Genomic DNA, 15,668 nt, shown 5'->3' on the forward strand with positions numbered 1-15,668 from the left:
GGAGTAAAAACAGTAGGCTGCAAATGGGTCTATAAAACTAAATTGGACTCCAAAGGAAATATCGAACGATTCAAAGCAAGGCTTGTGGCGAAGGGTTTTTCGCAGAGAGAAGGAATTGATTACAATGAAACATTCTCTCCTGTCTCTAAGAAAGACTCATTCAGAATTGTCATGGCGCTAGTGGCACATTATGATTTAGAACTCCATCAAATGGATGTGAAAACAACATTTCTAAATGGCGACTTAAATGAAAAAGTTTACATGGCTCAACTGGAAGGTTTTGTTGTGGAAGGAAAGAGCCATATGGATGCGAACTTAAGAAATCCATATATGGACTTAAACAGGCGTCAAGGCAATGGAACCTTAAGTTCGATGAAATTATCAAGAAATTCGGATTTAAGAAAAATAAGGTGGACAACTGCATTTATACCAAAATTAAAGGTGGGAAATTCATTATACTAGTACTCTATGTAGATGACATTTTATTAGCAAGCAGTGACAAGAATCTGCTGCGAGAAACCAAGAAATTTTTGTCATCGAAATTTGATATGAAAGATCTCGGTGATGCGTCATACGTTTTGGATATTGAGATTCACCGAGACAGGTCCAAAGGGGTGCTAGGTTTATCACAGAAATCATATATTTCCAGAGTATTGGATTGATATAATATGAGCAAATGCTCGACATCACCTGCTCCAATTATGAAAGGGGACAAGTTTGGTTCATTCCAAAGTCCGAGAAATGAATTGGAAGAAAAAGAAATGACTAAGGTACCATATGCTTTAGCTGTCGGAAGCTTAATGTATGCTCAAGTTTGTACGCGACCAGACTTGGCGTTTGTAACCGGGATGCTTGGCAGATATCTGTCTAAACCAGGTATGGACCACTGGAAGGCAGTAAAGAAAGTATTGCGTTATTTGCAAGGAACTAAACATTACATGCTCACATACAGAAAATCTGATAAGCTTGAAGTTTTAGGCTATTCGGATGCTGACTTCGCAGGGTGTTTAGATACCAAGAAATCTACTTCTGGGTATATATTCACTCTTGCGGGGGGAGCCATTTCATGGAAAAGTACTAAACAAACACTGACTGCATCGTCAACAATGCAGGCAGAATTTGTGGCATGTTATCACGCAACGGGGCAGGCTGTATGGCTTAAAAATTTTATCCCGGGATTACAAGTGGTTGACAGCATTGAAAGACCACTGACTATATACTGCGACAATGAGGCCGTAGTTTTCTATACAAGTAACAAGAAGTCAAGTGAAGCTGCCAAACACATTGACATTAAATACCATGTTGTGAAAGATAGAGTACAGGATCAAACAATCAAAATTAAATACATAAACACTAAATCAATGCTTGCGGATCCGTTAACTAAAGGCTTACCTCCCAACTTGTTCAAAGAACATGTGGCCAACATGGGATTGTGTAATGATCTTGAATAAAGATCCTGGAAACCGGGGCAATTAAGTTCAATCAACACCCGCTTAATTAATCAAGGGTTTATTCGTATGATATTGTGAACTATAAGTCTTGTCGTCTCAATGATGCGAAATGTTGTTGTGACACATTGCTTTAGGAAGCTGTATTGTATGATGAACTCGTAATTAACCTCTAAATCAAGGGGAGAATGTTGGTTGATTTATCGGTTAGCCGATATTTAGGAAATGATATAACCACCGTAATCCTATCCGTAATCCATCTCTAACTCTGAAATTCGTAACTCTCATGGGCCGTAACTGCGATCGGTGGTTACGGGTCAGAATCGGATTAGGAAAAGCCCCCGAGGCCCACCAGTGCTATATAAAAGAAGAGGAGCCCACGGGGACGCTCGTGTCGCTTATTCTCTAAACCAGAAATTCGAAATCAAGCTCTCCCGATCATAGAAGCGCTAGAAGGGTTTCGTGCGGCGATTCCAGGACAGTGCCGTTGGAGACCCGAAGGTCAGATATTCAAATCAGATCACCGGCGACCTAATCTTGCCGGAGACGAAGGAAAGAAGACGGAATTGAAGAAAAGAAAAGAAGGGAATCAGATGGCTTCATCTGCAGGTTTATTTAGTTTTCCGCATTTAAATTAATCGGTGATCATATACTGATTAGGGTTTAAATTCGTAATCATTGTTTATGATTGAATTGAATTATCTAACAAAACTAACAGCTCACTTCAGGTGTAATATTGATGAGCATGAGGTTTTGTTTTTTTTATATTAGCAGTTTGCAATTTGTTTATTGGAGATGGTTGTTTTGACACGATACATAATGAGTGTCTCGTATGATTTTAATTACGGCTTTTGTGATTGGGGCCAATCGAGGATCGAGTGGTTGCTTTTTAGCCTCAAATTTTAGCTTTTGCCTTTGCTTATAAGTTAAAATTTAAATTTTTAACCTTAAATTTAGAGTAAATTTTAAGTATTTTTTTATCATGGTTTATTTTTCAGTCTTAACTTTTAAATTATTAACAATATACATATAACATTTTTATTTATAAATATGTCGTTTGATTTTTTCCTCTAAATAAACCAAAGGATCACCCCTTCTTCCGTGCACTCGCGAGACCATAATGTTCGATGATGGTGCCATCGCCTCTTTTCTCCGGAAAAGAACGGATCGCATTGCATCCATGATTCCACGCTAGAGTAATAATTTAACACACATTATTAGCCAACAAGATCAGAAAAAAGAGGCAAAACCTGATCAAAAATAGTTCGGCTGAAAGCTACGGTTCAGAAAGTTAATTACACACAAGATCCATAATTGCACTCATGGCCAGCTAGGACCCGGCTGCAATGAAGCAAAGTGGCGACTTGGAGCGTGCGTGTGTATGTAATTGTCCGCGAGGCAGAGACCAATTGGCTCCTTACCTTTTTCACCACTGGAGGAGTCGATTTGATCTTTGGACACGCCAGAGCTACTGCCTCTACTGTGACTACTGCGTCAATGCACATTATCCACCCAGAGAAAGGTAATTAAACAGGCATCACATCGAGAGTATATATAGCTTAAGTTTCTCAGATCAAAAAGATGTTTTCGACCTCCAATTTTTTGCTTCTATACAGTAACTCTGTCCTAAAATATAAAATATAACATCTTCTAGCATTTAAATCTTATTCCAAAATATAAGTATTTCTTGCAATATTTACAGTCCTACTTATCATATTAGTCACTTTTAATAAGATTTATTCTATATTACCCAACCTCCCCTCTCACCCAGTACAGTCTATTTCTTATTACTAAAGAGTAATATAATCTTTTTTCTCAACCTTAATCCTACTAAAGAACCTAAAAATACTTATATTTTAAGACGGATATAGCAGTGGTCTGCTTCTTGATCTCTTCATCAATTATATATTCAAATACGTTACTAGGAAACTACCGATGCATAGATAGGGTCATAGATCATGATGGTAATAGTTAGATTCAACCCGTTTATCCACTTAAATTTATCCATAATATGCTACAATCAGGGGTGTGCCTACGTTGTGCTATTCGGGGTCACCGGTCCCGAGTAGAATTATAATATTTAGTTATTTTAGTCTATATTAATCATATTATTAGTTAAAAATAAGAATATTATATGTGCTATGACATGTATAGGACCTGTGGTAATTTTTGTTCTGGATTCGCCACTGCTATCCAAGCCGTGTTCAGCTGTCACGATAAGTTAACTAATCTTCATCGTTTTCCGAACTGTTAAATGGTGTATATTTTGCAAACATTTTCCATAGAAAAATTATTTAAAAAATCATATTAGTATATTTTATATTTTATAATAATTAATTAATCGTGTACTAATCTATTACTACGTTTTCCGTGCCGGAATAAGTTAACTTACCACCCTTTAAAAGAACATGGCCTAAGTAACCCAAATAGTAAGAAAAGATATACATATGGGTTTCACATGTATAAATGGATCAAATTTTGTATAAAGTTATTCTTCTACATAATAAACCATCACACCAAATTTTAGTCAAATTCGATATTTTTTATAGTGTGAACATAAGTACTAAATGAGTATGAATAAAGTGGGCAAAATGGATACGACAGCCACAAGGATCCATGATCCTAGTTTATTAAGGTTCGAACCATTTGGCCCATTTAAATTCTAGAGTCATTTCAAATCCATTATAGCCAGTGGCGAACCCAGAATAAAAATTACCAGGGGTGCTATACATGTCATAACACATATAGTATTCTTATTTTTAACTAATAATATGATTAATATAGATTAAAATAACTAAATATTATAATTCTACTCAGGGTCCGATGACCCCAGGTAGCACAACTTAGCCACGTCCCTGTTAGGTAGTGCCGATTTAGTTTGAGTATGACTAATATCTTTAGAATGGATATGGGTATGGGTTCCAATATCCACCGCAACGACACCTCAGGCCTATATTTTGTCTTGCCAGTCGCCGCCTGGCACCTGCAATTTTGTTCGTCTCGTTGATCGAGCTGTTTATTAATGTGTTTTTTTCATGTTTATTGAATGTCTCCGTGTGCCCCGCTAACTTTTTTTTATTAGTAATGTATTCGTTACTAAATATTTGACGTCGTTGACATTTTTATAAATATTTAACTATTTATCTTATTTAAAATTTTTGTCAAATATATAAAGCTATATATGCATAAAAGTATATTTAGTAATAAGTGAAATGATATAAAAATAATTAATAAGACGAATAGTCAAACGTGTATAAAAAGTCAATGGTATAAAATATTTATGGAAGAAGGGAGTATTATATAATAGTTGATCAATTTAGTTATTCTTGGATAACCTATTTACATAATAAACTCGGCTTAGGTTGATCCTACTAATTCGTATGCAGATTCATGAAGTCACCTAAAAAGATTGAGGTTGATCCGTATCATAACCATTCGCATCGTGAGTCAGAGAGGAGTGTCCAGTTAATTAACCAGCTAATGGAAGTGCACAAGATGTATATGATTAGTACTAGTAGAATACAACCATTTCTAGCTAGGGCCTAGCAACCAGCCGTTTCAGCTACTACACTACACAGATGATCAGAGAAAATAAAAGAAAACTCACTACTACCATTCACCTTCGTCTCTTCCAACTTCCAAGCGGGTTTATGCACACGCAGAGAAGGCAGCGGCGCATGCAGTGGCTGTGCTAACCAATCGTCTGCCTAATGCTGAGAGGCCTCTCGCGCGCGCGTACGTACGTACGTAGTGAAACCGGCTTGGTTGGATGATGGCTCGTCGTCGATCGGGCTAGCCGTCGTCGTCGTGGTCGCCGGCGAGGGAGGACGCGAGCGCGCGGCGGAAGGCGGCGGGGGAGCACGGGATGCGGAGCGGGCCGCGGTGGTCGTAGCCGTACTCCTGGGCCGCGCGCCCCAGCAGCTCGGCCAGCGCCGGACGCCCCAGCAGCTCGGCCCGCACCAGGAACCGCTCGGGCGCCCCGGCATCCTCCTCCTCCTCCCCGACGACGTCCACCGGCACGTGCCCCTCCGGCGGCACCGCCGCCGCCTCCTTCTTCTTCCCTTCTCCCCGCCGCTTTCCCGGCGCCGGCGGCGGCGACGAGAGGGAGGAGTCGCCGACGCGGGACACCCGCCGGATCAGCTGCCTCATCGCGCACACACACCTGAGCTAATTGCGCTGAGGCGATCACCGATCAGATCGAGCTCTGCTGCAGCTGCGTCCAGGAGAGAGCGAGCGAGCGGTTGGGGTCGCCGGTTTATATCGGGAGTGGTGGTTGGTCGATGACGTGGCAGGTGGGCCCGGGGTGGTCGCGGCACGAGAGGAGGCGGGAGGGAGGGAGGGGTAGAAGTGGGACTGGCGGTACGTGGTCCGCGCCCACCCTTTCTCTTTCTCCTCCTCTCCTCGATTTCCTTTCCTTTTTTTTCTTTTCTTTTCTGGCGCCCCGGTCGCGAGAAATTTCCGTCGTCTCTTGCTTTACAAATTTTTTTTTTAGTGCTGACTCGTGCACGACCGCGTGCCACAAATGTGCAATAATGAGCAGCAGCTAGCATGCCACTCCACCAGGCGGCAAAATTGTCAAGAACAGGTGCCAGTAATCAACAAATTAAAAACTAGCAATAATTTCCAGTGGCGCAGTCTAACCTTTAGAGAAAGCAAACGACTAAATGAGCTTTTTATACTGTACGTTCTCAGGACGGACGGACGTACAATACAGAGAGCTACTCCACTCCACGGTAGTCCCTATAGCGGGGCATCTTTGCCACTCAAATGCCATTCTTATCGGTGATCTTTATTTTTTGCCACTCTCATGTGTCTATGATATATGGGTTCGGATCTACATATCACAGACACCTAAATCAATTGTACTTATAAGAGTGGCAAATTGTTAATTTCCCTCTCTATAGCTCATGCAGCAGGTCGATAGAGAAGGAAGACACCTGACGCCGAACGAACGGACGGCGCGCACAAACGGCCAGTCCACTGCCGAGTCGACAGTTGCCCGATCCGACGTGTCGATCGATCACCGGCGCGCGGCGAGATCGAGTCCACTGTAGCACCCCATGCTAGGTCGTCAGATCAGCGTGGTGTTACGTACGTGGCTGTCCGTCGTGCAACACACACTACAACCGGCGGCCATACCGTGGCCGTGCTCCTTTACCTCGATTGGGCCTTGTTTGGTTGAAAGAAAGCAAGAATAGAAGCAACGACGCACGCACACGCAGACCAGGAGTGCATGGGCGACAGGTGATCGTGCCAACGATCTACCTCCGTAGCTAGTACTGTAGTACGTTGCCAAATCACGGCCTCACATGGCGATCGATCAGTCGGCCCGGAGCGGGAACCTCCACAGAGTGCTCAGTGAGTGCTTACCAACATAATTAAGCTAAGCACTATACTTAAAAGCTTAAGTATAGTGCTTAGCTTAATCATGTTGCTTAGGTATAGTGCCTAGCTTAATTATGTTGTTAAGCACCTCAATCAGCATCCTATATTGGAGGTGCCCTTGAGCTGCATTAGTCCATCCGGCCAAAAAACGTGCATTCGTGTTTACGAAGTGATTTAGTTAAATTTATAAAATTATAATAAACGATTTTATGTTAAGATAAATCTATAAAACCTAATAGGGCCATACTCTTCTCCCCTCTCTTAGAGCAGTGCAATAGCAGGCGATAAGTCAGATATAAACATATTTTAAAGAGATAAGAGAGGAGAGAAAAGAGCAGCGAACTACAGATTTGTAGCCAGCTGCAGCACGGGCTTCAAGATATATATGTGTATGATAGATGGGACCAAGTATTAGATAGGTAGTACAAGCTTTGTAGGAAACTATCGTATGATTTGGTTACAGATGAATTTAGCTAGTAGTTGACTATACTATTGAACTTGCTCTTACTAACATAGATTACCTTGTTTTTCGCGTGCACGCTTTCCAAAATACGGTGTGTTTTTGGCAAAAACTTTCTATAGAAAAGTTTTTTTAAGAAAATCATATTAATCTATTTTTTATAACTAATAATTAATTAACTATGTACTAATCTATTAATATGTTTTTCGTGTCAGATATATAAGCCACAAACGAACGTGGCCTATGTTTATGATATTACGACGGTGGCAACTTTCGAGGAGAATCTATGTATATCATTTGTGTTGTATTTAAACTAAGCATTTAAGAAATAATCGATGGTCAGAATTTTAGAAGTTGACTAAATTTTGTTGTAAGCGATAAATATTTTTGACTAGACGAAGAATCTGGTGATGATTTTTTATTTTTTGATATTTATTTAATAATATAAACAATACAATTAATTAATTCATATTAAAGTTTGAAAACATATTTTACAAATACAAGATGATCAACTTCTGTATAGATGTTTTTAAAATTCACAACATTTGATAATTATCGACACGGAAAAGCCGAAAAACTAAGAATAAATTGGCTGGGAGGACACAACCTTAGTCTGGACACTCAGTACTTCGTCACTTGATTGATCGGTTGTAGTTAACCCCGCAGCACTTTGTCAGTTGCAAGGCCGTTCAACACTTCAACTATGTGATGGACTTCTACGAACTCGATCCGTCATGCATCTACCAATGACAATGTTCGCTATGTATGTTGATATATTCAGGATCGATGCACACATGATTTATTTTTTTTTGACGAGAATAGATCGAAAACCGTGAAATTTCGAGGTCCATCTCTACGTACGTGCAGGACAAGGGTTAGATTCTGAGGGATTTTTTTTGAATGGTTTACAATAATTCAAATTGTAAACAGGGTCAAAATTGAACTGCATCGTATCGCCGGGTCCGGATCCGGCACTCAGGTGGAAAGATGCATGCATGAATCCTCGACACACACACACACTTGTAGAAATATATGGTAGGCAAGTACAGTACGAAGCAACAGCAGAATTAAGCGTCAAACAAATAAGGTCTTCACAAAGTGGGTCGGCCCATGTATACATGCAATGTGGCCGGCATGCCGCTGCATTATTGGCCTTTTCAAAGTAGTTTTTCACAAAAGATTCAATGTGCCGTACGTGTGCATGCCTGTGATGGCCGACCATAATAACAGTGTGTGCGTGTGTGCCCCTTTTGCGTAGAGCCTACGTGTGCCCGCACATAAAAAATGTCACGTACCTTCGTGCGTGTTTAATTACCCAGTGGGTTGCGGTCAACGAGATTTGCATCCTTGTTTTAAGGGTTCTATGATTTTAAGAGTTGATTAAATTTGTGGAGATAAAACAAATTACTCTAATTAATTTTATAGTCTAGATAACTATATATACCAAGTTTTATCCCCGTAAAACTCAACCCACCACTCTCGTCATAAATTTTATGCCACTCACCGTTTCTGCCTATGCGTCATGTCATTTAATATGATTAAAATACCTATGAAATTCACATCGAGACTATACTAATAAATGAAAACATTTTGGAAAGTTATTAAAACTAAATTCATTTTAACCACAATATTAACACCCTGAAGCGAACATATTTAATTGAGGAATAAGCTACTCCCTCCGGTTTTTACTATATGAAAATGTTGATTTTACCACTCATCTTATTAAAAAACTTATATAATTATGATTTATTTTGTTGTGTCTTGATTTATTATTAAAAACATAACCGATATGTTTTACATATTTCTTTAGAATAAGATCGAATGGTCTGTATGTGAAAAAAAAGTCAACGCTCGTAATAGGAGATAGTACTAAAATTATATTTAAAAATCTGCTAAAATAGAGTTCCGAATTATTAATTTAGACTAAGCATCGCATTACACAGGTCTGTGAAACAGTGCAGGTGGACACTTCCATATATTATCTCCGTCCCATAAAAACTTTATTTTTTAATTTCTGTATTTAATATTTGACCATTCGTTGTATTTAAAAAAATTATAGAAAAACTTAAAAAAATAGGCACGTATGAAGTACTATTCATATTTTATCATCTAGTAATAATATAAATATTAATCGTAAAAAAATTCAAATACGATGAAGAGTCAAACATAGTATCGAAAAACTGAAAACTGAATTTATTTTGGGATGGAGAAAGTAGTTAATTAGAAACTATGACCACCAAATAGCAACATTGTTGGTTTGTTGTCCGTGTAGGCCCGTTCATGTATTTTTATTTCGTATTCTAAACCGTACAATACTATTCATTCCTTCAACACCATAATCTTTTCGCAAAACGAAATAAACACTGCAAATTAATCTTTTGATTTATATGCCCCCTGTTTTTCTTTTAATAAATGGTACTTACATAATTTCTTTAAACAAGATAAATATTCAAACTTTACGTTAAAAATTAACAGGCACTATGTATTAATATATCTACTACTTAAAAAACCATCCTAATCCCATCCCCCCCGCCCCCCAAAAAAAGAGAAAAAAGTGGATTTAGAAAACCTATTTCTCCTTTTCATGGGCCTCAGCAACCTAAACCTGATGCCGGTATACAAAATGCGTAAATATGACCTAAACCTGATGACGTGGTGTCGCAACTTCTACAATGCCATCGGCTACGTACTTTAGGTTGTGTTCATTGCAAGGGGATCAGCCATAAAATAAAAACGCCTCTACTGTACATTACAGACATAAAAAAAATGCCTCTAGTAAAATGCATGTCACAAGAGTACATAAAGTTATTTTTATAAAACGCCTCTTCATTTATCGTATTATAGGAGGCATTTAAATCGTAGAAAAATGTCAATCGGAGACATTCTTGTTGTAGTGCGTGTGTGATGAACGAATGATGCTGTCAGGTGTTTACGGTTAATTCTTCCCTCTTCGTGTGACTGTTGTGATTGATTTAGTGATTGTTATGGAGAGATGCTATACCTAAAAAAAGTTTTCGTATAATTCGTGTACGATGACAGTCCGAGTAATACGCCGTGCATAGTTTCGTCCACGTCCACGCCGAAATAGATCGCATGCGCTCCTTCCTTCCATCCGCGTCATACACAGATTTTACGAAAAAGATCGTACGCTAACTGTTTCCATTGTTATGTGATGCATCGGGTCCAGCCAGGTAAGAATATAGAAATGTCGACTTTGGCACCTGCTATGCTAGCAATTTTTTTGAATTTTGAATTTTATTTATTAAATAATTTATAAATTTAATTTTGTATTTTAAAAAATTACAAAACTAAACTCATGCCGCCCTCTGGGAGGGCGGAAGGAGGTTAGTTTTGTGATTTTTTTGAAATACAAAATTAAATTAGTAAATTATTTAATAAATAAATTAAAAATTCCAAAAATTCCTATGCTAGCTAGCATGCCGATCCTTCTCTCTCTCGTGTCCATTTCCTTGCGTTTTTGACCGTAGCTCGTGCCGACCATTTCCGAGTTGACCAATCGCACACGCAGGCGGTTCTTCCTTTCCTGTGTCGTAGTCGATCTCCCGCAACCTGGCAGTTGGTGGGGGTGGCGCCCCCACGGCTGGACTGGTCCAAACTCCAAATTCGAGCTGTTGACTGTTTTCGTTCCGTTTTTTATTTGATGCAACTGATTTTTGATGTATACTTGATCGTTTATATTATTTAAAATTTTAATGATGTATACTTGATCGTTTATATTATTTAAAATTTTAATCTAAATATATAAAATCATAAGTCATACTTAAAATCATACGCTAATAAATTAAATTATAATAAATAATAAATAATTATATTTTTTTCTAATAATATAAATGATCAAACATAGATATAAAAAAAAGTCAACACCATCTTGTGACGTCTTGTTGGCTACAGTACTAAGGGATGGTCGAAGAACAAATTGCAGTACGAACGCGTGACGATGCTTGGTGTCTAGCTCAGAGTCAGAGGTTGTTTGGGACTCCGGGGGGGTGCGAAAACGTACTGAAAAGTACGTATTCCTAAGCACGCCAGTAGGGCCTTGCCCGGTTGCAACTGTTCCTGTATTCGCAAACAAGTTTGGACGAAAATTCTACGAATCGTTTACCACGTTGTGCGTGGTTAGTCAAAACCGATATACCGATTGATGCAACTAAAATTGAAGGAATCCAGCAATAGGAACAGAAATCCAGTAATCCAGGTGCAAGGCATCGAAATTTGAAGGAATCCAGGTGGATGATGCATCATCCATCGACAAGCACTGGGCGCGTTCGAGAGAGCGTGTCCAATATAATACCTACTACTTTTCTGCGCGCCCGCTTCCCAAACTGTAAAACGGTACGTCTTTTACTTAAAAAAGTTTTAAAAAATAGATTAATCCATTTTTATAGCTTATAATAAGTAATACTTAATTAATCATATGCTAATAGTGTTTCTCGTTTTGCGTACGCCATTAATTCGAACTCCAACCTCTCCTCTCGAACGCGCCCACTATCTACTCAGGCCGGGTTGAGCCTTAGTTATTTTATCCGACGTAGAAAAAATATTAATAAATTAAAACATAATTAATTAATTTTTAGTTATAAAAAATTAAAATAGATTAATATGATTTTTCTAAAAATAATATTTTATAGAAAATTTTTAAAAAAACACCCCATTTAATATTTTAGAAAGCGAGAGAATTGTTCAAAACTCCACTCTCGAGTTGCCATGGCAGACCATCCATGTCAAGCCACACGTGAGCTAATGGCCGGCCATGCGTGCACGGATGACGTACCCCTCCTCGCTCTCCTATAAATTTGCCGCCACTCGTACGTCCATCCTCGCTCGTCGACGCTCCTCAGCACCGGCCGGCCTCCATGCAATCTAGCTGATCTGATCTCTGATCCCAGCTGTTGATCGTCATGATGTGGAGGATGATCAGGACCAAGAGCGCTGCCGGCGAGCCACCCGGCGCCGCCGTCGCCGCCTCGCCGCCGTGCCGCGATGACGACGGATACAAGGTCGCGAGAGGAGGGTACGTCCCGATGGTCGCCGGCGGCGGCGGCGACGGGGAGCGCGTGCTGGTGCCGGTGAGGCTGCTCGGGGACCCAAGCATCGCGGAGCTGCTGGACGTCGCGGCGGAGCGGTACGGGTTCGGCCAACCGGGCGTGCTGCGTGTGCCCTGCGACGCCGGGCATTTACGGCGAGTCGTCGTCGTCGTCGCTGCGGAACGGCGGAAGGGCGGCGGCCGGCCAGCATGAGATGATCTGATGACATGTCGGATTTGTGTATGGGAGTAGAGAGGAAGATGTATGTACACACGATATCTGTTAATTTGTTCTTCGGTTGATGCATGGATTCTTTGATTTAATTGATTTCTTTTATCGAGACGGCGAATTTCGCTCAAATTTTAGAATACTACGAATATATATGAATAACAAACGGTTATATGATTATATTTTCCGATTACACGGATGCCGTGCATAAACAAAGCACTGCATACATACGCCATGCACATTTATGTACCTTTGAATGCATCTCCCAATGCGTGTGATATCCCTAGACACCGGGATTGAAATGCCAAGGAGTGGATCATGCACCATTGCACCAATGACTCGTCGTCACTCCATCAATGCTTTCGTCAGCATACGTACATTTCAGGGGTTGGCGCTAATGCTGTATAAAACTACGCAACCGTTTTTTTATTTTAAATAAGTATATTAGATATTTTGACAAAAATAAAACTTTTCAATGCTAGTTACGCTAACACACAGTAACATATTCAGTTATTTCAACATCTAAATCAAAATTATGTACTATATGCCGACCATTACTCGACATACATTAATGTTATTTTCTTATTGATACTCAAATTTATTCTACTAATTCTTACATCAATAGCCAATATAAATTTCAAACTAATAATTTGTCATTTTTTTGGTGCTACTTGCATGTAAAATTAGGGATGGTAATGGATTGAGTTCGGCACACGTAGAGAAAATCCATGATTGACATGATACCTTTCTTTGCCCACACGATCCATAACCGATAGGGTTGATGGGTAAAATTTTGTGCATGTAACCATGCCCATCGGGCATTGCTGTGTTAGTGGGTACTGAATGAGTTTTACCTGAGTAATATGTTAATAGGTAGATAATTTAATAAAGAGTAACATAATTAATAAATTATAAAATTATCATCAATAATTTTAAAAATCAACGCAAATTATCACCAATCAATCATAACTTCATCACAGTTCAAGACTTTAATATGCCAATAAACATATGAGACATAGACCAAAATCAATCTCTACATATATATCGGGTCGGGCATGGATTACCCACGAATAGATACAAAATTTGACTCTTATCCACTAGATTTTTGAGTCATAGGTAACCATGCCCACAGATAAAAAATTAAACCCATGCACATACCCATTGGGTCGAGTACCCACTGATACCCCGACACATGGGAAAAAATGTCATCCCTAAGTGAAATGCAATAGGTACACGTAAAATCTTTTTCTATTATTAAGAAATAACATAGAGCTAACTTATATAATAGTGTTACACAAACATATACGATATCATAGATGTAGGTTCACACCTCTCATACACATTCGGTGTCTTAGAGATTGTACTGTAGCTGGTAAGCTGGCTATAAATATGTAGTTTTATTTTTTCTTTGCTCTCTCATCCACGTAAGTACAAATATAACATGATAATTTTTAAATCTCGCTTATCTCACTTACTCTCTCTTATAATGCTATTTTTCAAAAACAAAATAGTTTATTTAGACTAACCAGACAATTCACACGTCGTCGTAATTGCGTACACATACAAGACGGGCCACAACATCGACGGGCAGAGGGAGGGAAAAGAAAGAAAGAAAGAAAAAACAGGTACCCCATCCATTCAATTCCCAGGGCCCAAACGGTGGCGATGCTGTCTGTCAGGTCAGCGGCTGGCTCCGATCGACGGCGCCATGCATTGGACTCGATCAACAGATGATCAAAGGCACTCGTGCTCATTCGCTTCCCTGCAGGTTGATCCATCGCGCGGAATGCGTCCGCCGGAGATGTGGTTGTGCGCGCCGCGCCGCACGCCCGCGTCCCGCCTTCACCAACCCGCAGGGCGGCAACTTGGCCCAACCGTGTTGGAATTGGATGGGCCAATCCAACCTCGAGGTCTCCAAGGGGGTGATTGTGATTGCAGGGGAAAAAGATGCCACACAACATATTTATAAATAAAGAATAATCTATAAATAAAACTTATATTATATATATATATTAGTGATAAAAACTAATGTTATAAAACAAACTTGATAAAAATCATAAAATTAATTCTAAATTTAAATTAAAAAGTAAAAATTTAACTTACAGACATAAACATAAGCGGAAAGATAGGCCGGAAGTTATACCGTCGTTTGTCCACTACGGGCGGAAGAACATGTTGCAGGCAAATACTAGTACTATGAACGTGTGATAGATGCTGCGTATGGCTGTCTGTCACTGCTAGCTCTGGCCGGGGAATGTGAACTGAAAATCTAGTCGAAGAATTGTAACCATGCATTCCAAACACTCGCTACTCGGACATGAATGAAGAAACGAATTTCACGGCTCGCATAGACACCGTGAGACAAACCTTTTTGAGCCTAATTAATCTGTCATTAACGCATATTGGTTATTGCATTAACGCATATTGGTTATTGTAGCACTTATGGCTACATAGACTAACTAGGCTCAAAAAAATCGTCTCACGATTTCTCACATAACTGTGCAATTAATTTTTCGTTTCATCTATGTATAATGATTTATTTAGATGTCCAAATATTCGATGTGATATCTTTTGGAGAAAATTTTTAGGAACTAAACAGGCCTAAACTGATCCGAAAAAAATCTGCAAAAAGCTAAGGCCGACCTTCCACAAAATATATAGGAGAAGCTTCTTAGAGCAACTCCCTTTCGCTTAGCTTAGTTTGTTTTTTTTTAAAAAAAAAGTATCACATAATTGCCTCGAAGAGAGTACGATCCTGATATGGCGCAGCGTTCAATTGTGATGCTGGCCGAGCTATCGATATCGCTTTTATCTATTTGATATATATACTGATAGTTTAATATATGAGTTATATAATAGATTGTGCATTTGGTTGTCTGTAACATATTTAATAAATTATATTTTATGTTTTGGATTTATTGCATGTAGATTAATGTATGGAGTTTAACCGTAGCTTGTAGCCTAGGAGCACATGTACGAGCGAAAAGACAACAACCTAATTTTTTTTAGAGTTAATGATATCATATAGAATGATTAATCTAACGTAGATATATATAAACCACCATTGTTTCAATTTTTTATATTGCAAAATGTTTTCTAGCC

At 39.3% G+C, this 15,668-nt stretch overlaps 1 protein-coding gene across 1 annotated transcript; it reads right to left on the reverse strand.

The window, feature by feature from the left end:
- Window positions 1-4,895: 4,895 nt before the first annotated feature.
- Window positions 4,896-5,597, reverse strand: LOC102703019 (auxin-responsive protein SAUR71-like). Its single transcript, XM_006650313.2, has one exon. The coding sequence runs from the start codon at window positions 5,595-5,597 to the stop codon at window positions 5,241-5,243; it is 357 nt and encodes a 118-aa protein (XP_006650376.1). The 3' UTR covers window positions 4,896-5,240.
- Between the last annotated feature and the right edge of the window lie 10,071 nt (window positions 5,598-15,668).

This window comes from Oryza brachyantha, chromosome 3 (assembly GCF_000231095.2).
Source record: "Oryza brachyantha chromosome 3, ObraRS2, whole genome shotgun sequence".
In the NCBI taxonomy this organism is placed as follows: domain Eukaryota; kingdom Viridiplantae; phylum Streptophyta; class Magnoliopsida; order Poales; family Poaceae; genus Oryza; species Oryza brachyantha.